Here is a 26,742-nt window from a genome sequence, read left to right as displayed (position 1 = left end):
TTGTAGCACAAAATCATTTTTCTAAAATGTGTTAATGTCCCATTAAACTGTGCATCAACCACCAAAATATCTAGGGTACATACTGTATACAGCTTTTGTAAGAAATGTAAAGAATTCCCACGCATTAAAATGAGCAATCAACAGAAATTAGCTCTTCATATACAAAATCTAACATATCCTAAACATTATCTATTATGTAAGATGAAAGTCATGAAGAATATGCGGCCGCCCTTCAGATCAGGTTAAACGAGAGCTTCAAGACTATTTCTCCAAAAATACTTTGTACAGAACTCAAGACAATATGAATAATTAAAACATATATTGATTAATTTTCTAAGAAACGCTTTTTTTGTAGTATTCTTTTGTTGTGTGACATTCTGTACGAATAATTTGGTACAGGACACTCATAAATATGTTCGACTGAAATGTATTAGATCGTAAAGTTTGACCTTATTTTAGCCGAAATACTAAAAGCACGAAAGCTCGTTACCTTTCCCATAAGCACATAAAACGACATAGCTGCGGATATAGGGCGTATTTTAAATTAAATATAGCAGATTCAGAAACGAAATTATATGCTTCCTTAGCGACTTTTTTTAAGCATCTGTAGGTGGCAGTGGAGACCTCTGAATTGCTGGTTGAATTCCTGTTGTAATATATCTGAATCCTTACTGTGAAGTATCAGAGGGAATATGGTAAATACAATACTATATCTTAGATTCAAGAGTATCTACAAAGGAATTAATGTCAGATATATTACAAATATTATATTATACGTATTCACATCGACCTCAGTGTCTTGAGGCATTAAACAGAAGAAGAATGATTAAAGTTGTTTTTTTTTTTGTTTTTTTTTTAGCTCACATACAATGTTGCAAGGTAACTTATTTGCTGTTTTTTTTCCAAGTAACATTAAAGTAAGTTTGCCTGCGGTGTGTTTCCTGTGCAATGCAGGCATACCTTGGCTGGTAACAGAGCTGAGCGGTATTCGGGGGTTTTATAGTGCTTCTTGAAGAATTCTATCTCTGCCTTTTGGCGCTGAATACAAGCAGCAACATTAGATCCACCCCCACAAACCCAGCCTGGCAGCAGATATTAGTCAGTGTATTTAACGTGTCATACTTTTGCGCAGGAATTACATTCGGTCCAATATGTGTGACTGTGATGTTTCAGTGTAGGCCTACATTACCGCAGGGATTGAGCTAATATGGCAGAAACTAGGCAAGTTATCCATCCTTTACAAGTCTACCTCTTTCTTGACACAAGGATATCTAATAAGAAATGTGCTTTCATTTCCCCCCCCATAAAACTGTCCAGTCCAAGAATGTTCTTTCCCAAGCTTTACGGAAATCTGAAAACGAAAACTGGGACAGAGAATTTTACATAACTCCAAACGTACCTTTGCACCTTCTGGTGACTGTAACATCAACAAGAAATGAAAATACATTGATATTTCGTAGCAGAAATTAACATTTGAAGTGCACAGAGAAAAAAACAATACATTCCATTACAGGTTAAGAGAAACACCCAGCGATCCCCGTTTCAGTGAAAATACCAAGAACTTTTCGGATGCCGGATGCGCCCTGCAGTTCTTGTATAACTGGTCCAGCAAAAAAAAGTACCACGGTGATGCGTAAGGTGCTGATATCTCTCATTGTGAGCGTGTTAACACTAGTACAAGCCTGACACCATGACCCCGGCTCACACATGGAAAGGGCAGGCGGAGGAGGGAAAGGGCATCTCCCCGTGACAACTGCATCGCTGTACAAGGTGCAGGCGTATAAAAAAAACAGCAACTTTAATAATACCTTAGAGGAAAAATCTTATGCCAGCGTAAATTCATAGCTTGGCAAAGCCATCAATTACATGACCCCAGACAGAATGAATTATATACGGCGTGATACGCGTTTGTCATTGGCGTATTTCTCACTGTAGCAAAGAGGGTAAAAATTTAATTTATAATTACAGCGATCACTCTGGGAGACATCTTGTGAAGAAGAAAAAAAATCTGAAACACATCTGAAGGATGGTCCACCGCCTGCATGCCCTGGTGACATCAATTTACTAAAGCAGAAAAAATAAATCTGCGCGCTGTTCTGTGACACCAGAAGTCCAAGTTCTGGGAAACTTTTTGAAAGAGATTTTAAATTCCATTTACACAATCGTAGATTAAAAATCAGACCCCTAAAAATGTCACTTAACGGGCCCCATATAAAAGCTTATAATGTCGAATTCAGCGTGAAAAATACCTTGACGATAATTGGCTCCCATCGGAGTCGTAGCATGACTGGTGGGGGTGGGGGAGGCAGAGGAAGAAAACAGCCACTCACAGACAACACAGTAGTGCAATATTCCCAAACACTTAAACTGTCAATCAGGATTAATGGTCTATAAAACTCCCCATCAGATACAAGTCTTCCAGAAACTGCGGGAATGAAAACAGACTGAGAAAGGGGCCCGGATCTGACAAGCTCTTTAGGGTAAATATGATTGTCCCGTATATCGATTTGGTTCCCGGTCCCAGCCGCACTGCCTAATTACATTGTTTTGACTTTTATTTTAAGGGTTTATTAATAATAATATAATAATAATTATTATTATTATTATTTATTATTATTATTATTATTTAATCACTATTGTCTTTGAATTATTTTCCACCTTTCAGCAAAAGGACACAGGAAGGGGGAAAAAAGGACTACATCGGTGCGTTTCTTTAACCGTGACAGGCATGCAAACTTGCCTGGATCGCTCACCGGGGCAAAGTTTATGCCACTGTGTCACACACTGCGGGCGCATTTTGCTAAAAACTGTTCGCTGGTGTCCGTGATCAGGAGCGAGAGGAGGGTCTCCGCATGGGGATCTGCAGAGAGCGAAGTGTCTGATCCTGAAATCTTAACGGCAGGAGTGAAGGAAACGGCACGCGCCGAACGGGCACTTTCACGTCGGGAACAGCAGTCCTGCAAAAGACTGTGATCAAGGAACTGTACTTAAAGACATTGTATCAACTCCGAAAGAACAAGACTGGAATTAATTATCCCAACGGGAAAAAAGATATGGATCTTAAGTATTTAACTGCCGTTGTACGTTTCCCTATCCAAATGGTATATTACATACTGAAGGCATGCGTGTACCTGTTGCTGCCGTGCAAGCGGAAGGACCTGAGCGGATCGGTCGTACTTATCACGGGCGGTGGAAGGGGAATTGGCCGGCACCTGGCGAGGGAGTTTGCCAAACAAGGGGCGAAAAAGGTAAAGTACCCCTACCCTGCGTTACTTGTGTATGCGACACGCGTTCATTCGTCCGAGAGAAGCAGCTCGTTTTGTTTGCGAGCTACACTTAAGAGTTTGCATGCAGGTTTATGATACGGTGAAGCTGCGGGTCAGTTTGCCCGTCGGCCGTGCGGTCTTTGCTAACGCGTGTGCCTTTATAAGGCACCTGGGACCGCCTGCCTTTCGGTCCCGAAGCAATATTAGTGGGGAAAGCCTGTTGCATTACAGCACTGATTGGTAAGCGCAACCGAGAGCAAATTCATGCATAGGCTTGTCATGGAAGAGTCAATAAGGTTTGGACAGAGTTTTATAAGTGTATCAAGCATATGGGGTCGGACTTTGCCCCAGTCATGCCTGTGAAGCACCTTCCTAAGAGCTAATCCTCTGGGATAAAGGGGAGGTGAAGTCTGGTGAATTTCATTACAGTCCGTAAAAGTGTCGGTTAACAAATGCTGTTAAGAGTTTTTATTTTCCATTTGATTTCGTTTAACTTTTATATTGTGGTGGTCTAAATCAAATCACTCTCATAATCAGGATATGATTAATGGATCTTCAGCGATTGCGGGTCTGGCAGAGGATGTGCAGTCGTCAATAGGAAGGCTCTGATTTCAGGACTGTCCTAATGATTTTAAAGGGGGTGATGTTTTCCCGAACTCAATCTTTTTGTGCGAAACGTGAAAACACGTATGAGAGTAGGTCAGTTTATGATTATAGGTCATATTTCCGCAGGTCTCCGGTCACAGGACAATTGTTCCAAGCAGCCTCGTTAAAACAATGACATTGTTTTCAGACACATTGGCTGGAGACCAAAGTGAAGAAAATTCGAATTCCTCAAGACTGGCCTTCCTGGCACCCTGACCCCAAAATTTGCTCGCAGTTGTACAGTATATGCACATGCACCTATGTCTCTTATAGAGTAAGATGGGATATGTAAAAACTACCCTTGTTTCCCCATGGGGGGGATAAACTACTGCTACTCTGTACTATGAGGGCACCATTCACATGCTTTGGGGTGTCTGGCTGGAATCTCACAGTTGTGTAGATTGTGGGGTACTTGTGAGGGCTACCTGCCACCTCCTGTGATTAAATTTCACCCCCCCCCCCCCCCTTTGCTATGGAAATAATCTATCTGTGCTGTGTTTTGTGTAGTACAGTGGGTCAGTGTGAATAATTTTCTCACAGATACTTCTAGACTGGCAAGTTTGATTCTGCCACTGGATCTCTGTGTTTATGTGGCCCCACCATACAAATGCATTTCACTGGAATTGCTGTCTGTGATCTGGCCTAGGGTGTGCACCGCTGTGCTCCCAGTGCTCCCAGGACAGGCTCCCGGTCAGTGCCATTGGATACCGTGCCCGTAAATGGTTCGGAGTTTTGAGCAAGTGCGTTGGTATAAAGAGGAGGGATCATTGAAATGGGCCTGGTTATGCTGGGGGAGCGGAATTAAAATCAACAGGCCAGCGTCCTTCTGCGGGTTCAATTTGACACACACCCTGCTGCAGAGGTCAGGACAAACACTGTCCTACAGCTGTGCTATGCTGTGCTGTGCAGGTTATGGGTTGGCGTCACAGCAGTATAACTGTAGTGAATGTTGGGTTAAATAAATCTTTGCCCCCCCCCCCCCACTATGTTTTTAGGGCAGCAGGTTCCTGTTACGAAAGCTGACAGGCTAAACATTAAAATATGAAGGACTTTCAGCTTTGAACTAGATGTTTTGCAAAGTGGTTTCTGCTGATACTTAGGTGACGTCCAGCTACATGCTACAGCAGTTTATGTGCAGATGAGGATATCCAAGAGTGCTGGATCTCTGCTGCTCATGCTATGGTTGACTTCTGACCACATGGATTTAAATTGGGAGTTAATTTAATTATAATTGTACAGTGGGCCTACAATACCTGATATGTTTTTTGTGATGTTATTAAAGCTGATATTTAAAAAAATCACATGGAAAACTCATCCCTGGGTTAACAGTGACACAGCTAGCCAGAAATTTAAGATGGAAAGTTTTTGGAGTTGTTGTTTGAGCTAAAAACTGAAAAACTAATTGAACTTGGTGGTTGTGTCTTGCCAGAGTTCATTGGGTGGAACAGTCAGTATCACCATAAATCCCAAAACATCTAACATCTGAACGTGTCCAAGGTCTGCATCTCTCTGTATTGTAGGTCTGAGCACACGCTTTCAGGGTTTGACTTCTAAATGAACGCATTGCTCTTCAGACTAACACGACAATGAATGGATCAACACTGCACACAATCCACCTCCTGCTGACAGGTGCCGCTACTCTCTGGTGTTTACACACAGAAAGGGGTGCGGCTTTCATGCTTAGATCTGGGGTCTGTATCACGAAGCAGGATCTCTTGCTTTTAACTTGTCGGATTTAAGGTGGTCTGGGCTAAATGTAAGTCACCGAAGACGAAGCCGGTCTACACTGGGACACCTTGGCTTCGTGATACGCGCCACGGCTTGTGTGTCGTCGTCACCGTTGGCTGCTGGCATGTTCAGCTTTATCTTTTGTCCGATGGTTTATCGTTGGCGCTTTTTGGGTGAGACTATCAGCTTAGGGTCACTCAAGGGGCGGATGAGTAGAAAACGCCTCATCTAACTGTATTATCTTGCCATGGAGCTGATGAAAGCAGAGCCTGGGAGCCTGTGGTGTCTTCGCATTGGTTTGTAGGAAGAAGCATTGTAGGCTGTAGGTGAAAGCAGCCACCTACTCATACATGCTACTGTACATTGGGAAGGTTTTTTTTAATGAATGTAGTCTGATTGCTGTGCTGCCTGTCGGTCTGTGGTTCTACTTTCACGCTGAATGAAGGGACTGACATGTTGACTTGAAGGCTGCCTGCCCTGGTCAGAACCACGGCTGCTTGCTCTGAAGCAGTGGGAGATTCTTCCCTGCGTTTCTCAGCGATTACACTCATTTGTGTTGACAGCAGGTTCATGGAGATTGAGCTTCCCTCTGGCCATTCGAGCCATCTTTCCAAAACGGGAAGATTTTTTTTTTGTTCTGCCTGCACTGGGCCTGACGCAGTTCTGGGATTTAAAGGCTCTGTTACTCAAAGTGGTTGGTTTTTCCTCCCTGACCCTGCATGAACTGCACTGCTACTCCTGCACAAATCAGCGGTATTTTCGAAAGCTCGATTCTCAGTTTGTTCCGTGCAGAAAAACCCCAGGGCCCTATAATCTTGTAATTTTTTTTTTTAGGAGTAAGACCGACTTCTCAAATGCACAGAACTTTTGGAACTGCTGGAGTTTCATGAAGGACAGGAACCAAACAAAAAAAATATTTAATGTAGTATACACTCTCCGCATACAGAAGACATAGTGACATGATGGTTAATAGATTGGGTCTAAGAATCCATGAGTGTGCCTCACTGTTGTACCCTTGGGAACGTTTCTTAAAAGCTGCTGCAGCAACAATTTATCAAGTGGTACAGCTGGCAAAAACTAAACTGTAAGCTAAATAACTTTCTCACTTGCTGATATGAGGTTTTTCTTTTTTTTTTTTACCCCTGGGACGGGGCTCACGCCTGCTCGAGCTGCGCTCACAGATGCCTGTGATGCGCAGTCTCTGCTCTTTGTTTTAGCTCCCTAGGTACAGTCTGCAGCAGACGTGGCTGACACACGAGTCTTTGGTCTTTGTTTTTTTCCGCAGAGGGGTGAAAGTGAGGCAGGTGTTTCCTTGAACTTCGCGCCTGACGGTTCAGAGCAATGGCAGCTGGGGCTCGGGTGACGCACGGCTTTGAGTTGCGACGGTGCGTGACTTTCAAACGGCGTCCCGTCCCTGTGGAGGCCGTGAAAACGAAGTCAAGGGAGAGGGAGGCATTTACATTTGAAATGACGAGCAGTTGTCAATAGAGCCCCCCCCCAAGTGTCCTACGCAAAAGGGCAAGAACAGGAACTAGAGGCGGAGCTTGGATTTTTACGGCTGATGAAGGGGGGGAATGACCTTTTTGACGTGTCCGTTTCAGTCATGTGCTGGGCTCAAGCTGAGATTTCTTATTGGATATTGATCCTGTTGCCGTTTCATCGTAAAATTCTGATTGGCAGTTTCGGGCAATCCAGCGTCCCGTGAGGTATTTACCGCCAGCCTTTTAAAAGTCGAGGTTTGAACACGATGCCCGCCATTGCGCCCCTAACCCGGGCTTGGGCCGCCGGGCTGATCTGTATTCCGGGTTTGCGGCCAGCAGCATAGCTGGGCGGCCGGGGAGGTGCGTGTTGGTCAGGAGGAACCAGCATCTTGCAGATCGTTCACCAGAACGGGTTCACGGGCAGGTCAGCCTGCGAGTCAGTGTGGAGAGGCCGATGATGTCATCGGTTATTGTGTGCCAAACCACCCCCCGCCCCGACTCGGGGAAAAGCAGCGTGTGCACACGTACACAGGCACGCACGCACACACAGGAGCTGGCAAGGAGGGCGGGGGGGACTGCCCGAGCCGTGTGTCCACTTCCCGTCTGTTTCTGGATCCATCTAGATCAGAACCTAGTGCTAGAACAACTGGGAAAAAGGTGCATCTGACTTTACTGCTTCAGAGCTCTGCTCAACACATGCGCTCAGGCCAGACTTTGTTTTATTTAGTTCAGTTCATTTGGTTTCTACGACCGACAAGCCAGGTAGAGTAGTTGTCAAGGCCGGTCACATCCTGTATGGCCGGCTGCTCTGAAACGGCGGTACCTTCTCCACACATCAGAACCCCAGGTCTCTGTTCACCTGGACCCGCTTGAACGTGGAGAGAACATGCAAGCTGCACACGTCGACCGCGAAAGCTTGGCCTTGAGGGTTGCTGCTTTGGGTCCGGGCCTGGTTCTGTCGGCTTCAGTTTGCTTGTTCTCCCTTTTTTCAATGATGAGTTTTATCGCCAAGCCAGGAGATGCCGGCGGTCGTCTCATTTGGATAATTTCCTGTTTAAGGGTGTGAGAGCCGCAGTGGCTGAAAGAGAGGGAGACACTGTGGATGTTGACAGTCATTGAGGGTTACTCTGGGGGCTTGGGGTTAAATAGGGGGTCGTTAAGCTGTTGGTGGGTGTCACCTGCCTTTAGGGCCCCCCCCCACCAGCACCTCTGCTCTGCTTTGAAGCTGGGGAGATGCGGCAGACCCCGAACCGACGGTGGCGTGCTGAGGAAGTGAGCTCTGCCATTAATTACCCCAGCAAGGGCGGGGGTGCACACTGCCCCCAGCCTGACCCCACGGTCATGGTGCTAATGGAACAGCAGCAGGTGACTGCCTTGGTTGGGGGGGGGGACTCTGTAGTGCTCTCTCTGTTATTCTAAAATGATGAAGTGTTCAGGAGCATACGCCTGTATCCCTGATGTTAGACAACGTGCCTGTTAATCGTATACCTACCTCTGCCCACACATCCCATAATACTACTCCATAGTATAGCTGCTGGGTGACGGGTAGCCAAGTGTTTAAACAAGTGGTGTTTTTCAGTCTCAGTTAGGGCTGATTTAATATATTTCCAGCTTTCTAATTAATAAATAGCTAAATTCAAACCCCAAAATGTGGACAACAGATGCATTCCAGTATATACAGAACATGGAGCTATGGAGAACTGCAACTATGTTGGAGAACCAGTATACACAGCGCTCCTTTTACTGGTAATCGTTACACGCTATAGAGCGGCACGTCAAAATAACAAAAGCTTAATCAGAACTTAAACAGCGATTAGTCTGTGGGGTGTGTGTCACCACGAATGAAACCTTTGCTTATCCGTGGGCATTTATCAGTAGTTGCCTGTTGGGGCTGGGGGGGGGCATAACCCAGAATTCTGCATGAGGGTAACCGTTTATAAATGTGGTAGGTAATCCAGGCACACAGAGATGCTGGGGAAATTTCCACGGGTTTCAAACTCAGAAACTGACCCCAAGAACTGGACCTCAGCCAAGCAACCCCCCACGGTGTGGTCCACACACGCGCTGCGTGAAGCACCCTGACCAGAAAATTGCTGAGTTCATCAGCCCAGTGAGCCATGTAATCTATTAGAGGAAGTGTGTGTGTGTGTGTGTGTATGCAGGGGCCTGAGACTATGGCCTCGCTGTTTTCCTCATTACCTCTTCCTGACCCCAAAGACGGATCTAATCGCAGAGGACAGATCCAGCCCGCGCCGCCCAGCTGTGTCTGCTCTCTGAGGGCCACTGAGGAGCATGTGAAGTCTGGAAAGGGCCCCTCGCCTTTGCAGCTCTGTGGGTTCGATGTGCGACTCTCAAGTTATGTTCAAATTGTAAATGTGGGACAAAAACGTGATGTCACATGATCCTGAAAGGAAGTTCTGCTGTGACTCATGCTCTTCAAAGAGAGTAAATAAAGTCCTGCATGTGTTAGAGGGGTTTAATTGGTACCTCATTTGCACTTGAAACGCCAGGTGAGGGGACCTCCGGAAAGATCCAAATAATTAGGTAAATAAGCAAATCAGGGCTGTGTTTGAACCAGGCAAATCCTGCAGGGCTGGAGCAGCTCCGTACAGGCCACTTAGGCTGAACGTTACCCGCAATGCCGTCCGGGTCTGAACAATGAGGACTTGTGACTTTGTGAAGTTAACGAGTTTGAATTTGTGGCGCGTCCCGATGCGAGTCCACACGCTGTTAGGAGTCACGATGAAGAGAGACGCGGGCAGCACTCAACTGACCACCTCGCCAGGCCTGCACTCTGATGCCGGGGGGGGTGGGCGGTCCATCTTCGACAAAAGAATGTGCTGCCAGCAGCCGGTGGGCTCCATGGGAGGCCGAGACTCGTGCGGTTCCACCATAAATCGCTTTTATTTATGTGGCCACAATGGCTCATCACTCCGAACTACCAAACTGCCGGCAGCTGCGTGATTGAGATGAACTGGCTGGCTAAGGGCTCCGCTGTGCCTCTGGCTCTCCTCAGCTGATCCTCTGGGGCCGCACCGAGCGGAGCCTCAGGGAGACATGCAGCGAGATCCAGCAGATAGGGACGGAGTGCCACTACTTCGTGTGTGACGTGGGCAACCGGGAGGAGGTGTACAGGCAGGCCAAGGTCGTCAGGGAGAAGGTAAGGATCTCCTCCGAATTTACGGCTCTCACGTTGCTATTAAAGTGCTCAGGGACAAGCTAACTTTGGGAAAACGGCATCTTCATAACTGCTTCGCAAACTATGCCAAAGTCATGAAAGATAATAAATGCATCCTGATCTTCTAGATCTTCCCTAAGAGATTCTGTAACCTGGTTGCTTACGTAGCCATTTAAAATGTTTATAGTGCTTGTGAAGGTGTTAAGAGGTCCTTCACAGAATGAGATAGTTAACGTTCTAAGCTTGGGAACGTGGGCATGTTTTTGAAAGTGTAGTTCATAGAAGGTGTTACCTAGCAACATGTGGTGGCCAACATAAGTGTTTCTGAATGTTCCTGTAGTGCTGATGACGCTGTTATGTACGGGCCTTTGCGGGACACGTTAACTTCAGGCGAGTCGGACCGTCAGGAGGCTCAGCGACTGCTCTTTCGAGTTAAAGTATCTGCATTCCTCAAAGGCCTGTCCCGGGATAGATTACACTCCGTTTGAGAAGTCTGGATAAGATAACGACAAATAATGATTCTCTGTCAGCACGGGGAACGTGAAACCCAGCAAAAGGAGGAGAGAGAAAAGCACTCGAAAGGGAAAATAAAAAAATGAGACGAATTGCATAACCTCTCTGAACCGTAGGGAGGTATCGGGTTTTACTGTGTCAAAATATAAATGGCACTTGTTTTCATTGTAGGTGGGGGATGTTACTATTCTTGTGAACAACGCCGCTGTGGTCCACGGGAAGACCTTAATTGACAGTGACGATGACGCGCTGCTGAAAACGCAGCACATCAACACTCTGGGCCAGTTCTGGGTGAGTTCTGCAGGGACGGGCCTGCCCGCTCTCCGTCCGCAGGTGCCACCAGCCCGTGACGCTGGGGGGAGTTCGCTGCCTGCTTACCTCACGATAAACCCGCTCGATTTCCACAGCTAATGGGCGCACTGGTTACATGGCTACAAGTCGGCCTGCAGCGATCGGCCGGGCGCATGGAATGTGCCAAAACCAGCACGGCCGACACAAAAAGTTAACACTAAACTGCACATTCCATTTACAAAAGAAACGGAGGCTGACAAAACCCGGCCTGCAAGTCTGTTAATAATAATTGGCCGCTCCTCAAGGCGAGCGCTGCGCTCCCATTGGACGATGCCACAGCCCCACGGGCGGAAATGGCTCCGATTTGTCGGTGGTGGGTGAGAGGCGGCCCCACGTGGCACCGTGCTGCCCGTCTTCGCTTACAGAGCGTGGGGAGGGGGAATCCTGCATTCGGGGCGCTGCACACACACGCCGGTGTCTGACACGTCTGCAGCATCTCGCCTTATTACTTTACCAGCGATCAAACATCTTTCTGTTCTGGTGGAGCGCCGGGCCCCTATGCGGTGGAGCGCAAACATCTGTGAAGTCAATCAAAACCTCAAGTCAGCTCTGGGTTTACAGCGATGGGGCTGCGGGGAGTGTTTGGTCACACACCCCCCCCCCCGCCGCCCCCCAAAAAGCTCTGCTAGCTTTTGTGTGATGATGTCTGTGGTTCAGTCTCAGTATAAAAAGGAGCTGGGGGGGGGTGGGGTCTGAAGCTGCCACGTCTGCTCGGGGGGTCTGAAGCTACCATCTCTGCTCAGTTCTCTCTCTTCCTCCTGCTTCTTTTCAGCTTGCCGCTTGACTTGGGCGTGCAGAATTTAACTCAAAAAAGGTCATCATGGCAAAACAATAACAGACTGGCGGTTTAACGCTCTTGCTTCAGATCTGTGTTACGCACTCTATCATAAAGAGGGTCTAAGTCCCTCCACCCCACTCTGACCCCCTCCAGACCACCAAGGCCTTCCTGCCGCGGATGCTGGGGCTGTGTGACGGCCACGTGGTCTGCGTCAACTCCATCCTGTCACTGTCCTCCATTCCCGGGGCCATTGACTACTGCACGTCCAAGGCGGCCGCCTTCGCCTTCATGGAGAGCTTGACTCTGGGCCTGCTGGACTGCCCCGGGATGACCTGCACCACTGTGCTGCCCTTCCACACCAACACCGAGATGTTCCAGGGCATGAGGATCCGGTGAGGGCGGGGACAGGGATGTGGGCGGCGGGGGCAGACCGTGGACCCACCCCGGCTGACATATTTAGCCTGACCTGCTCCAGTGTAACACCCCCATGTATACATGCGTAAAAACTGTAAGTCGCTTTGGAAAGAAAGCATCAGCCAAACAAAACGATAAGGCAGCTTAACATATGGCAGCAAATCGGGTTATGGCCGACGGCAGAACCACAGCCCGAAAATCCAGGAAGCCACACGACAGGCTAATCAGAACCGAAGTGGGCGGGGACACCCGTGGTGGGAGAGCGCCCATTCCGGCTGGGCAGAGGTAGTGACCCCCCCTTTGTGCCATCGGACCCCCGCCAGGTTCCCCCAGCTTTTCCCGCCCCTGAAGCCGGAGCTCGTGGCCCAACGGACAGTGGATGCAGTGAGAAGCAACAAGGCCTTCGTCTATCTCCCATGGACCATGCATGCGCTCGTCATCCTCAAGAGGTGGGCCTGCCTCCCTCAAAGCGCAGACAGTATGGGGTCACTGTGCCACGTCGTGATCTCATCTGCTTCAGTACCACTGTTTTAATGTTTTAACGATCATCTGTTGGTGTCGTTTGCCCGACGGGGAGGGTCAGGATTTTTGGCAGCGGTGTGTAGCTCAGTGGGTTAGGATGCTGTACCTGTGATAGGAAGGTCATTGGGTCAAATCCCATAGCTGTCAGGGTGATTTCATCAGCGGACCCCTGAGCCCACTCCCCCCCCCTCAAAAATGTATGTTACTTTTATCCAAAGTATCTGCTGATCAGGTTAAATATATAACAATAACTGCTAATATAATTATAGTTAATACTGTTGTTTATAATCACTGCAACAATGAATTAATCTGAAGCATTTTCCCCGTCTATTTCTGTATATCTTTTGTATAACCATGGTTACTGGAAAAAAGCTTAGCAGTAGTTTAGTAAGAAGTATCGGCAGCACATTTGACAGATTAGCAGGCCTTAATGTCTCTTTGTATTCTTCCACAACAGCTTCCTACCACAGTTTGCCCTTGAAGAAATTCATAGGTTCTCGGGGACGTACACCTGCATGAACACGTTCAAGGGGCGGACATAGAGGGCGGGGCCAGCCTAGCGACCAGCAGCCATGTGAGGACCACGGCGCAGACGCAGACGCAGACGAGTACCCCGCAACGCAGCTCCGCAGCTTGGGGATGGCAGCCGAGGCCACGTAGACTTTTCCGGAGCCGTCTGATGTCTGTGGCCCTGCTTTTTGGTGCGTTTCGGGTGACTTTGGCATATTTGGACGCCATCTCATATTCTTTGTCCCTGAGCCATTCATGTTTCGAAGTGTTCCTGTTCATTCTGAAGTGGCAGCCCAGGGGCGAGGAAGATCTGCAGCATGCCCAGCCTACACCATGAAACCTCCCCAAAGGACTCCAACTTAATTCTTCATGGTTTCATAACCAGATTTTTACCCTGGAATTCTTATAAACTTCTGATTTCTTTTAAAGTTATTCCACCCGCCAAACTTTTAAAGTAAATGAAATCTTATTTGTGTGTTGGATTACTGAATAAAATTGACTTGATAATTGCACATTTCTATACGTTCATGTGACTAGCAGAGACCAGCAGGCTCATATGTGCAAGGTGTGGTGTGTGTGTGGGGGGGGGGGGTGGCTTTGGAGGGTCACTGCAGCACACCACCGGCCGTGACATTGTGTTGCACACAGCAGTATCGTCACCACACCCCCCCATCCTGAAGCGAGTGTGCTGTAGGGGAGCCGCAGCTTTAAGGGTTAGGGGATTTTCTCCCTTTTGGGGAGGGTGGGGGGTAGAACACTAACAATAAACAATAAGGTTTTGACTTGCTCTCCGGCCAACAAGCTGGCTTCACGGTCACGGTCACGGTCACCAACCGGTGAGTTTGCCATGGAAAGGAAAGAGTAAATTAGAGGTGAAATCCACTGGATGAGCTGCCCCCCCCCTCATCGGCCAATTTGGAACGGAGATCTGAGGTGGCAGGGGCTTGTAAAGTCCAAACTATATAAAGATTACAGGCAGCTGTGCTCATTCTCCCCGTTCCAGTTAAAAAAATCATTGTTTGGCAGCGAAAGCCTTCAGCGCCAAGATTTCTCCTTGTTTTCTAAATTAATGCAAGATCCTTCTCCACGGCGGCCCTCTGGCTTCGGAGTCATCCCTGCCGTCTGGAGGGATTCCCGTGGCGGCTCGTGGCGAGCTCTTCCAGCGAGTACCACTCAAGAGATGGGTGATGACGAATGATAGAGATTTCATGCTCTTTGTAAAAAGCCAAGGCGTCAGTGCGTGACCACCAGTGCGTTGCCTGATTCTGCCGAGCGTGTGACGCATCATCGTAATCAGCTAAGTATGTTAGCATCTCGTAGCATTTCCTACCTACAGTCACTGTGATATTGTTGTTTTAAAATCCAGAGCCAGACATAAAAATACAGTGTTTAATAACCGTGCGACTGCAACCTTTGCATTAAAGTTCATCTATAAGCCCATCTGTTCCACTTATCCTGCCAAACGGTCACTGATCTGTTAGTTTATTTGTTCAATTCTTATCTGAGGCTTGTTCTAGCCTCAGATAACTGTTAGACTAAATTAGACCTGGGCTGTTTATTCAGACTTCAAAACAAAAAACTCTTTTTTAAAAAAAAAAAAAAACTCAGTAACTTGATTGAATGCATGTAAATCTAATAGAATTTAGGGGATTGGGGGATATGAGAGGCAGGCCGTCTTGGCAAAGCTGAACGTTCACTCAGAGCAGAGTCATGTCTGGGAAATGCATCAGCTGAACATGAGTGTATCCTTTACATTTGCCACTTAAAATCATAGGAGAAAAATTGCAGGTTTCAAAGCACTTAGCTGTTTAAAGGATTTCCATTGTTCATTCACCCAGCCTCTCCATGCTTCTTCACCAGATGAGAATTCTGCAGGCCAGCCTAGTTTCCATTTTTTGGTGCATAGCTGGTGCCTGTCGCCACCCAATTAACAGGAATTAAAAGTCTGAAATGAGCGATTATTATTAATGTGAATGAGTTCTCCACGCGGCACTTAGCCGTAGGCAACACACGAAGGTCTGATGTGAATACGCAGGGAAAGGCCTACTCAAACACGCTGGAAATCGAACGCAAATGGACCTCTAGTCGTAGTTTATGTACATGTGAAGCTGATGCGCTGGGGTGTGCTGTGAGATTCAAATATACAAGTAAAGTCAGCCTCTTAGTGACAATCATTCGCTGGAATCTAAACATTGAGTGAAATGCCAGTGCCTGAGTGTGCAGCTAAATGTGATACTCATTCTCTCTTAGGAAAGTCGTTCTTCAACATTCTGCGAGCCGCACTACTCGATTTAGTAGGTCACAACCGAATAATGCATTGCTTATTATATTCCGTGGGGGTGGGGAACACCATAAAGCTCAACTGTCAAAGAAAAAAACGAACGCATTGAATTGATTAATATGTCTATAGTTGCTTCCCCATTAATTTTTCTTTCAGCACAATGAATTTTAGAGCCGAGGCTGGAAACATGAAGGGGAAAAAAAAAAACTCAGTCTGTCGTTATAAGTTTTAAGTTTCTTCTTTTCTCAGCACTGGCTCTGACTGAATACATGTGCACAGACGAAGTACTTTGAACGTCATCCATCGACAACCCGACTGCGAGAGAACATTTGTCTCAAAGTATCAGACAAAGCTGACAGGATCTATTAAACGTGCACCTATAAAACAACATGGAAGCAGGCAGGCCAAATTTTTAGACGTGCAACTCCATCTTAACGCTTTCCAAACAAGTGCAGTGAGATCCAGTGCCAAACAATAACAACTGCAGTAAATGGGAAGAGTGCATGACCTTTGGCTACGAGACAAGACTCATAAACATTTATTTGAATTCAAGCAAACCGAAAATACCGCCCTGTGCGATTACAAAATTCCTCTGCAGAGATCATGCTGTGAGCAGTATGTGACCTGTGTCTGTGTGTGTGTGTGTGTGTGTGGGGGGGGGTTTGGAATGCATGGTGAGGTCACACATTCAAACCGCAATCATACATTCGTATAAGCATGTGTATATATTATAGATATGTGGCTGAAATTTATGTGAGAGTGAGTGTGGGGGGGGGGGGGGGGGGCAAACCATAATCTTCTGCCTGGACTTCTGTTCATCCGAATGAGGGGCCGTCGCGGACGGAAAAAAAGCGTCAAGCGTGAACTGGCCCAATGGAAGCGCGTGGCTCAGTGTGCACCAGTCGGAGAAGACAGCTCATATCTCGGGGGGGGGAGGGTTCAGAGAGAGGTTAGCCAAACAGCGGATAAATTAGAGGAGGCTGCTGAGGCAGGCGACTCACCCAGCGATGAACTCCTCGACTGGGGAAGCAGGCTGCTCTGTGGGGTCCGGCACAGGTGGAGGAGCGGAGATCAGACAGGAGGGCAGGTGGGGGTGGCGGGGAGACTTAGGGCTCACCTGCATGGGAAATCCCACCAGCAGGACTGCTGCTACGTTTGATCGCCGTGGCGACGCTACTGGGAATGTGAAGAAGCGGTTCCCAAGCACGCCATCTGTCTTCACATGATATCGCAAAGACAAACAAGGCTGATTTGCATACTCCAGTATGGGTATTTACCTCAGGACACTGAATTTGAATTTCACGCATGGGGACAGGATTAGAAGTTAAACTGGTGCTGTTTGTTGCCTGTTATTTCTGTAGACCACATGTGGGGCCTCCTTAGATATTTTTGCAATGTTTGCTGAGAATCATAGGACACATGGAATGAATACAATGGTTCTGATTGGCTATTTCCCTAGTTCCGACCTGGTGGGTCACCTGACACCTGGAAATCCCAGCAGTCACAGCATGGACAGAGGCACGCATGAAACTTCACCTCTGAATACAGACATCTTGCCAGTTAGTAATCATCAGAGCCTGTCTTGGGGCAGAGACCTTCCGATTGTAGACAGCAGATCGAAACTCGTGGATTGCTGAAGCACCAGGTGACATGATATACTGCAATGAAGAGGTAAGGTCTACGCCAGTGTTGGGCATTTCAGGTCCAGAAACAACAAATCCAAACCAAGATTTTGTTTCTACCAACCAAGTTGTGTATAAAGAGTCACAGGGCATTCAGCTGGTTGGTAGAAACAAAATCTTGGTCTGGATTTAAATTTATTTTTTTAACCGGAATTTGTTGACATTATACAATGACTTTCCAGCTGTGGTTTTGTTAGGCATTAGATAAAGCTGGGATGAGAGGAACCGAAAGATTTTCAGTTAGAATGTACCTCAGTGCCGGGAATCCATTTGAGGCCAAATTTCCTGGCTGTCAGATCAGGGAACCTTAACGGGGAATGAGTGCAGAAGTGACACAACAGTCGCCACTGGCCCAATATGGCCGCCAGTAGCAAGCGGTAGCCGTCGCCAGCTACGATGCACCTTTGGCTGCTCCAAAGCAGGAGCGCTCTGCTAGCACCTGGAGCTTAGCGCTCTGCTAGCACCCGGAGCTTAGCGCTCTGCTAGCACCCTGTGCCGCGCAGAGCGCTCGATTAGCATGGGGAGCTAAAGGGCCACAGGCAGCCACTGCACCAAGCCCGTCCATCACCAGGCAGCACGTGCCCGGCACACAGGCTTGGAGAATATCTGCACCCCCCTGGTTAGTCTGAGGGAGACTTGTGAGCACTTTTGTCATCCTGACAGCAACAGTGACTCTCATTGGCAGGGATTTCCACAGAAATCCACAACTGGACAGCTGGCAATTGGAGCTGGTCCTTATAGAAATACAGCTCTGGGAAAAAGGGAGACCACTCCATTTTTTTAGATTTTACATATACATACACATACATACACACACTTTAAAATTTGCATTTTTAATCCTGGTTTAGTCCGGGTTCTGCTGCCAGAAGGCAGTACACGAGAATAAGGTGAAGCAGGAGACACTGGGAATGACCAGAAACCACCCAGGTAGAGGGCAGAAGCGACTTTCTAATGCCAGAGATGACCGTCAACTTATCCAACAGTTTCTCATGAATCAGAGGATGACATCAAGTGACCTTCAAAAGGAATGGGGAAACATTAAGTGTGAAGTACACTGCTAGGACAGGATCGTATCAGGCTCCTAGAAGCATAGAGAAAGGAAGAAGCCCTTCATTAATGAGATACCCATAATTAGACAAATGAGTGAAACAAACAACCGCGTTATGGTCTCAATTTTTTCCAGAGCTGCGTCATTTTCTCCCTTCAGAAATACAGTTAACTGTCCCCCCCCCCCCATTTAGGTGAAATGGAAAGATACAAAGTCCCAACCACAGGCTTGCAGTTAATGCACTTAATTTTATTATCAAGCTTTATAATCTGTACACTTTAAAATTATAGAAAAGTTAATCTCCATGTAAATCAGTGGACAGAGGAGCAAACCGCTGGCTGGCAAGGGGACCAGTGGCCAGACATTTCGGAGAAGCATCGGGCAACGGCAACCATCGCATGACATCTTTCTTAAAGCTTTCATCCAGGAAATCCATAACCAGGACACATTATGGGCTGTCAGGATGTCTGTTCCACTGCTATACAACAATTTAATTTCAGTTTCTTTATAGTTAAGCTATTATGCTCAGTTTCATTTTAATAAAGAAATAATATTAACCTCTTAAACTTTCTTAACATAATTTTTTTTCTTAAGTCAGAATGCATCATTAAAATTCAACTTTCCTTTCCGAACACTGAGCTATTCACCCTACGGATGTCAGCAGCAGTCCCTCCTACAATCGGGATGGTGGGGGAATCTGGCCCCAGCAAAGCACACGCCTACTGCAGACAGGCAGGTTAAGTGAAGATCGGCGGAAAGGCAGTGCTGCAAAGTCCGACTCCGCATGTGACACGTGAGACGCCACACAGGCGACCCGGGGACAGTGTCAACACACAGACATGTCCAGCAAAATGAGGGAGGGGCGAGCGAATGGGTCTGGAAACCAGCAGCCTGGCCTGGACACTTTGTCCTTGAATGAGCCAACAACTTTTTTTTATGTTAAGCGTGGTCCTAAGACATTGTGCAGGGTTAATATACACACACATACTGCAATGGCGGACGGCAGGCAGGGATGCACTGGAGTCAGAGAGCAGAAAACCTGAATGAAAACACACACACACACACACACACACACACACACACACAAACAGCGTTCACAAATACATGCATGTTGTACACACACTGATTTTATTAGACTATTGTCAGCTCTGAAAAACTGGTCTAGTCAGATCATTTACTAGAATCTTGGAAAAATAAGTGGATTATCAAAAAAAAAAAATCAGGGAAACTTGTTTCACGAGTGTCTGCGGCACGTTAAAGCCCGCAAACGGTATAAGCATACAGGAAAAATGACGCAAGACAGCACAAAGCAGCGATTAACACCAGTTACACATTTGGTCAAACACCAACCTATCGTATGCTTTTAAACTCCTAAGACGGTATTTCTTACATGTAGGGGAGGAAAGGATAAATTGCTTCATTCAGTGGCTCGAGTAAGTATTGAAAAAAAAAAACCTGAAAGCTGCACAAGGGTAAATTAAAGAAATCATTCTTTTTGGGAAGAAGCCCATTGAAACCGCAGAATGTCAGAAGGGCGGAGATGTGCACTCGACCAGCAGGACTAGAACAGATAACAGTTTGACCCCCAGCAAGTGCAGCGGATGGAGTGTCTGTATTGCCTTCCCAACAATGAGAAGATGACCACTACAGACAACGCCGGCACACAGCAGGCCCTGATTACGCGGACGACAGGGTGAGGCCGCCAAACCAGACAGCGCTATTGTAGGAGAAGGCGGCCAGCAGTAAGCACAAGCCGATAGCGGCTGATAGGTCCGTGGTTATTGGTCACTGCCTCCGCAGTTACGAGATAAAAGGAGACCGTCGCTAGCCAGTCTTATCCAGAGACATTTATCATCCGCGTCGCGGGGAAATGGCCTAGCGAGGGATGTGGAGCAAAGTGGCATTCTGGGTATTTCTGATAGCGAGCCAGAACATTTTATTGCATAGGGAAAAATAAGGATTAACGGGGGAGAAAGGCACAATACGTCAGCTCTGAAGGCTCAGAGGATGCGGCGCTCTAGTTAATGAAACACGTCTAGGTATTCCTGGCAGCGCGGCTTTTGGGATCAAACGTGATTCGACCCATTGGAGGTGGACGGAGGAAAGAAGGAAAATAAAATAAAAATCACACGATGAAAACGCTCTTTTATCGGCAAAAGCTTGTTAAAAGGAAAGTATTCAAATGATGTATTTCAGCACAGAGACACAGGATGGAGCAGACATTAGCGATAGTGTTCAGTGGCGTGTCGCACCCCCCCTGGAGTTCTCATGGGTGAGGATGGGTGCGTGTCGGCGACCCCCGCCCCCCCCCCCCCCAGACACTACCAGTCTCTGCTGCATTAGCATGAGTGCAATTTACAGTGCGTGTCACCCAAAAGCACTTATTTACAAAGCGCAAAAGGCAGATACACGTGTCCATCACCCAACACGTGACCATCCCCCAACACGTGACCATCCCCCAACACGTGACCATCCCCCATTCCATTTCCTTCATAAGGTGTGAACCTTTACCCGTTATTGGTACACATCTTCACATCATCAGTAGTGTTGAACTCTATATACATGTCACTGTATGTATATACACTTACACACTATGGTTCTTTTATAAACATCTCTGTAAAATAAAATATCTTTTTAGTCTTCTCTCTTTGCAGTCCTATACTTACAGAGCTTGATAAAACAACACTTGGTGCATATTTGACTTATTTTACAGATGTGCTTCTTTGAGCACCCTAATCTGTGTACAAAATAAAGTGCCTCCCAGCAGGGCTGATTGGTGTTTCAATGCTCACTTTGTTCAGAAAAAAAACATCTGACTGCCATCTGATTGGTCAGTCAGGAATCCAGCAGCAGGCTATCTTCATTCTCATTGGGCGGCAACATGAGCTGTTGCTCATAATATAGGCTCTTGGCGTAGTTGATCTCTTGAGATATCTTGATGGCGAGGCTTTCGCTCTTCACGTGAACCTGTGACATGAAACCGCAGTCAGTCTGCGCAAGCTACACACATCCCAATGAGCCATCCAGGGCTGCCAAACACCGTCGAAAAGCAGAAGGATCCTCACATAAAACGCGAACACTGGTGCTCAATCCACCATTAGCAGTAATGCTGTCTAATGATGGGAGTAATGAGGCTTCAAAAGCCCACATTGGATGGGATTTCTGTCTGCTGTCAATCACTGCCTGAATTAACCCAAAAGGAAGCATTGAGCAGTAAACAAATCAGGTTAAAACAGTCAGTGATCGAAAGTCTGGTTTGTTGCATCATTTAACTCGCCCTTAAGTGCATGAAGGAAACTTCTTAGGCTGATCTTGTCATGCAACACCTTCTTCAATCACTCACCAAGGGTTTTTGGTGTGATGGGCCCGGAATGGCCACTCCGCTACTGGTGTTGTCGGCTTTCTTCGTGAGCTGGACGTAGACCTTCCCGTGATCCTTCGAGACCAGGCAGTGGTAGAGGTCATCATACTTGACCTCCAAGAAGATGGCCTCACGGTCGGCATACTCTCCTGGCTTCAGGAAGTACACCACTTTGGAGGAGATGAGCACGGAGTAGGTGTCGATGGTTTCCACGGCAATGAAGCTGTATGGGTGCGGGAAAGCGCACAGGAAGTGCAGAGCTTTAATATTTAAAGATACACCGTAAGAACGATGGGAGGAAGAGCAACAACTGGCTGAGTGGCAGCGCAGGTGACTGGTGATGCTCTTTGCACCATCTCTGACTTGGAAAACTGAGCAGGGACAGGTTTAACAAAAACACACGGCAGCTTAAATGAAAGCAGATGAAACAAATCCAAGAAATGCAAAAGCAGAAGAGCTAATATGCTGCACCTGTGGAATTAAATTCCAAAATACTCAAAGACAAAGGGAGAGAGAAAGAAGGCGGGCAAGAGGGTGAGGAGGCGGGTGAAGCTGAAGCCTAGAGCAGAGCTGCGATTGTTACAACAATAGAGTATTATGGGCGATTAGGAGAGGCAGAGGAACCCTGGTAAGAGAGCCTCATTCACACACACGCACACACGTATACACGCATGCGAACACACACACATGCACAAACACACACACCAGAGCATGTGAGTGGAGCGTGAGCGAGGAGCGGAGCGGTCGGAATTTAGTCAGAGCGCGGAGCGGTTTTTTTAATTAAGGCTGGAGCGGTCGCTCTGTCTCGCTCCAATTTCGCTCCGATACCGCTCACACTACGATTCTGAGGCGAGCCCAAATCTACCCAGAATTCATCTGTACAATTATCAAGGCTATTACAAAAACTGGCCGAGATGGAATTCGCAATGTATTTTGTCAGGAAACTGATAGATCATACAAGTGTAATATTCTTATCAAACGTATAGATGACAATAATGTAGAGCAAGAATAACAAGGTGGTGAAACTGTTTCAGTGAGTAAAGATTCACTTTGGAATCATTTTTCTCAGAAACACGAGAGTGTTTTATGCGAACAGACGGAAGCCAGAGCAAAACGTGAGCAAGTTTTATATGGTTGTAGTATATCAAGTCTATAAATTAAAATATAAAAGCCTATATTGGTAAATATTGGTAATCAAATAAATTCATTTTGTCATTCAAAGTAGGTCTAATAGGATTTTTTAAATTTCACGTAACGCTGTCAGTGAAATTTTATTTTATAGAGACGCAGCAGCAGCATCAACAGAAAAAATTGAGGAATTTAAAACGTAGATGCTTAGCCTGTATATTCTTTAGACTATTAAGACCATTGATTCCTTTATTTTTAAGCCTATTTTTGTGTGGAATGCCATTGCCAAACGTGTCCATTGTTGCCTATATATGTTGCTTAAAAATAAATATTTTCTGAGTGGCTGTTGCCGTTGCTCATATTTCTTTATGATATAAGGCTTCGGTTTAAGGTGACATTTGTTAGGCATGCAGAATATTTGTCCCTCTTTTAAATTGGAGCGAGCGTGGAGCGATTTGACTGGAGCGGGAGGACATTTCCGTGGAGCGAGGAGCGGTGTTGAGCGGAGCGGCGTAGTGCGAATTAGAGCGGAGGAGCGGGCGTAACCAACAGCCTCGTGAACGAGGAGCGGAAATTCTCACCGCTCCGCTCCCATGCTCTGACACACACACACACACACACACACACACACACACACACACACACACACACACACACACAAATAGATTAACAGACACACAAACACACAGAAGCCTATAAGACTAATGGTCAGTTTAAACACGTGAAGGGTGAAAGGCCACATAGAGAGGCAGGGGGTCCCGTTACTTGGATTAATTAGTCAGAGATGACAAACGGATTCTCACAGCGGCAGAGCTGGTCTGGGAGAGAAACCCACAGCCATTAACTAACGTCAGCAGGATACAGGCACAGTTTATAATTACGGCGCCTTTTAAACATATGCTAAAAAGCCACTGAGACCTTTGGTGTTTTATGAGATACTGAAAATAAAGCATAGCACCAATACTACAGGCCACACCCCCAAGGCAAAAAGGGGTAGCTGGGGATCTACAGGCCACACCCCCAAGGCAGAATGGGGTAGCTGGGGATCTACAGGCCACACCCCCAAGGCAGAATGGGGTAGCTGGAGATCTACAGGCCACACCCCCAAGGCAGAATGGGGTAGCTTGAGATCTATAGGCCACACCCCCAAGGCAAAATGGGGTAGCTGGGGATCTACAGGCCACACCCCCAAGGCAGAATGGGGTAGCTGGAGATCTACAGGCCACGCATCCAAGGCAGAATGGGACAGCTGGAGATCTACAGGCCACGCCTCCAAGGCAAAATGGGGCAGCTGGAGATCTACAGGCCACACCTCCAAGGCAAAATGGGGTAGCTGGAGATCTACAGGCCACACCTCCAAGGCAAAATGGGACAGCTGGAGACCTACAGGCCACACCTCCAAGGCAGAATGAGGTAGCTGGAGATCTACAGGCCACACCTCCAAGGCAGAATGGGACAGCTGGAGACCTACAGGCCACACCTCCAAGGCAGAATGGGACAGCTGGAGACCTACAGGCCACACCTCCAAGGCAGAATGGGACAGCTGGAGAACTACAGGCCACACCTCCAAGGCAGAATGGGACAGCTGGAGACCTACAGGCCACACCTCCAAGGCAGAATGGGACAGCTGGAGACCTACAGGCCACACCTCCAAGGCAGAATGGGACAGCTGGAGAACTACAGGCCACACCTCCAAGGCAGAATGGGACAGCTGGAGAACTACAGGCCACACCTCCAAGGCAGAATGGGACAGCTGGAGAACTACAGGCCACACCTCCAAGGCAGAATGGGACAGCTGGAGAACTACAGGCCACACCTCCAAGGCAGAATGGGACAGCTGGAGAACTACAGGCCACACCTCCAAGGCAGAATGGGACAGCTGGAGAACTACAGGCCACACCTCCAAGGCAGAATGGGACAGCTGGAGGTTCTTCTCTTAGCCCATAATGGGGGAAAAAGACCTTAAGAGAGCCTTTGAAGTCTCTGTCAAGGGTTATTAACAGCTGTGGTTCTGGCAAATCCATGATTGTGAGCTGCTCTAAAAACGAACTCTATAACTATTCTTTGACATTCTATGTCAGAAGCAATTACATTATATATACATTTTTAATGCTTAACAAAAAATAAATTGTAGTCCACGGAAAAATCCATTCTGACATATGATCAGCATCCAAGAACTGAATATAAATCTGAAAACTCCAGTTGAGACTTCAAATACTTTTAAATTACTTTGAAAATTACTTCTGAAAAGGCTTGTAGTCCCATAAAGCATAATAAGAGTTGCGGTTTGGAGTAAGAGACCGTTACACTTTGGCACGCTCGGCTACTTGGCGTCTCTCCCCTCGAAGTACGCGTTGCCGGGGGGTGGGGGGTGGCGAGGACACTCACAACTCAGACTGGATGTTGTCCGTTAGGCGGAAGAGCTGCTCCTGTCCGTCCGCCTGGGTGGCCGAGAAGCGGGGCAGCAGACCCTGGGGGCCCTTACAGCAGCGCGGCTTCCTGACCCGCTGTACGCCGAGCCTGAGGGCAGATGGGAGGGGCGTCAGGACGGCCGCCATGGCGACGCCAAAGCTAACCACCGCTATAAAGTCTCTGCCGAATAGGTCTTCCTCTATCACCGTGGATGTCGCCTTTGTCGTCATCATCATCATCATCATCATCATCATCATCATCACCACCACTGTAACAATATTAAGCAAAAGGGAAATAAGCCTGGAACTTCAAGACAGCAGTTACTGACCCAAAAGGCTGGTGGTTCATGTTCCAGACCGGGTCTTTCTGCAGTACAGGGTTCCCCAGTTCCGATCCTTCAGGGCCAGTTTACAACAGTCTGCAGATTTCTCTGCTCAAAAACTCCAACTAAACCTGGTAATTAGTTGACTAAGGTGTGTTTGAGCAGGAAAATCGGCAAACTGTATTATATACTGGCCCTCCAGGACCAGAACTGGGGAACCCTGATGTAGTTCCCTTGAACAAGAGACGTGGTGTGTGTAACTCAGCAGGTTAGGAGTGATCAGAACGTCAAGGGTTCAAATCCCAGGGTCAGCAGAGTGATTTCACCATTGGGCCCCAGGACAAGTCTCAACCCCCAGTTGCTCCATGTACTGGCTGAGCCTGCTGCCTTCTCCTTTGTATGCTGTTGCTAAATAAATAAAAGGTAAAGGTGCTTAACCCAAGTCACTCCAATGAAACACCCAGCTGTGCAGATGAGTGCAAACTGTGGGTCACTCTGGATGAAGGCACCAGAAGCAACAAACATCTACAAAACGCACAACTGCAAAGGACCTCAGTGAAACGACGTGAGAACCAAAACGCAGCACATCGGCAGATCAGCCAATAGACGGACCGATACGAGCGCAGAGCAAACGAGAGCTGACAAGCCGCACCGCGTTCCAGACACGGACGCCAAGAACAAAAAGGGAAGATGCAGCTTCACATCGAAACGAGCTGACATGCGAAGCACGTAAGTGGAGAACCTGCAGGCGGGAAACCAGGGAAGCCACTGGAAGGACAACAGATCACACCTGGAAGGCATTAGGAACCGGCTCATCGAGCCACGGCCACAGCACGCCAATGGCTACTCGACGTCCAGCAGTATCCCAGGAAGGCGGTGTCTCTTCCACACAAAAAGGACCCCTGGACATAGGCGTAGATTTAGGAGGAGATGGGGGACACACGCCCCCCCCCCAATATTGATAAGGGGGGGGGTCATCCCCCTAAGTATCAAACATAATGCCTGGTTTACAAAAACACATACGATTAATATATCTCCTTACATAAAGTTTTTTTTCTTACAGTTTTTATTTGGAGAAGCCCAACCCTCCGTTAAAAAGGTTTATTCTCAACTCCTGCTTCG

At 47.4% G+C, this 26,742-nt stretch overlaps 2 protein-coding genes across 8 annotated transcripts in view; one reads left to right on the top strand and one right to left on the bottom strand.

Moving 5' to 3' along the window:
- The first annotated feature begins 2,334 nt into the window (after positions 1 to 2,334).
- dhrs3a (dehydrogenase/reductase (SDR family) member 3a) lies at positions 2,335 to 13,898 on the top strand. Of its 3 annotated transcripts, none has more exons than XM_023841633.2 (7): positions 2,336 to 2,480; positions 2,666 to 3,248; positions 10,137 to 10,280; positions 10,983 to 11,102; positions 12,094 to 12,332; positions 12,678 to 12,803; positions 13,334 to 13,898. In XM_023841633.2, the coding sequence occupies exons 2-7, from the start codon at positions 3,054 to 3,056 to the stop codon at positions 13,416 to 13,418; spliced, it is 909 nt and encodes a 302-aa protein (XP_023697401.1). In that variant the 5' UTR covers positions 2,336 to 2,480; positions 2,666 to 3,053; the 3' UTR covers positions 13,419 to 13,898. The 3 variants fall into 3 exon arrangements, with proteins under 3 accessions (XP_023697403.1, XP_023697401.1, XP_072569533.1); XM_072713432.1 differs by having other exon boundaries at positions 2,346 to 2,480; positions 2,832 to 3,248; XM_023841635.2 differs by lacking the exon at positions 10,137 to 10,280 and having other exon boundaries at positions 2,335 to 2,480.
- Positions 13,899 to 18,625: 4,727 nt separating this feature from the next.
- Positions 18,626 to 26,742, bottom strand: part of vps13d (vacuolar protein sorting 13 homolog D) — a 61,331-nt gene continuing 53,214 nt past the window's right edge. For all 5 annotated transcript variants that reach the window (XM_072713430.1, XM_023841423.2, XM_023841424.2 and 2 more), the window contains 3 exons: positions 25,275 to 25,406; positions 21,741 to 21,981; positions 18,626 to 21,364 (listed from right to left, as the gene is read on the bottom strand). In XM_072713430.1, coding sequence (XP_072569531.1) covers positions 21,233 to 21,364; positions 21,741 to 21,981; positions 25,275 to 25,406 — 505 coding nt within the window. In that variant the 3' untranslated portion in view covers positions 18,626 to 21,232. The remainder of the gene's footprint in view (positions 21,365 to 21,740; positions 21,982 to 25,274; positions 25,407 to 26,742) is intronic.

The sequence above is a fragment of the Paramormyrops kingsleyae genome, chromosome 6, assembly GCF_048594095.1.
Source record: "Paramormyrops kingsleyae isolate MSU_618 chromosome 6, PKINGS_0.4, whole genome shotgun sequence".
In the NCBI taxonomy this organism is placed as follows: domain Eukaryota; kingdom Metazoa; phylum Chordata; class Actinopteri; order Osteoglossiformes; family Mormyridae; genus Paramormyrops; species Paramormyrops kingsleyae.
The sequence above is the reverse complement of the archived record's forward strand: the minus strand, read 5'-3'. Positions and strand labels throughout refer to the sequence as shown.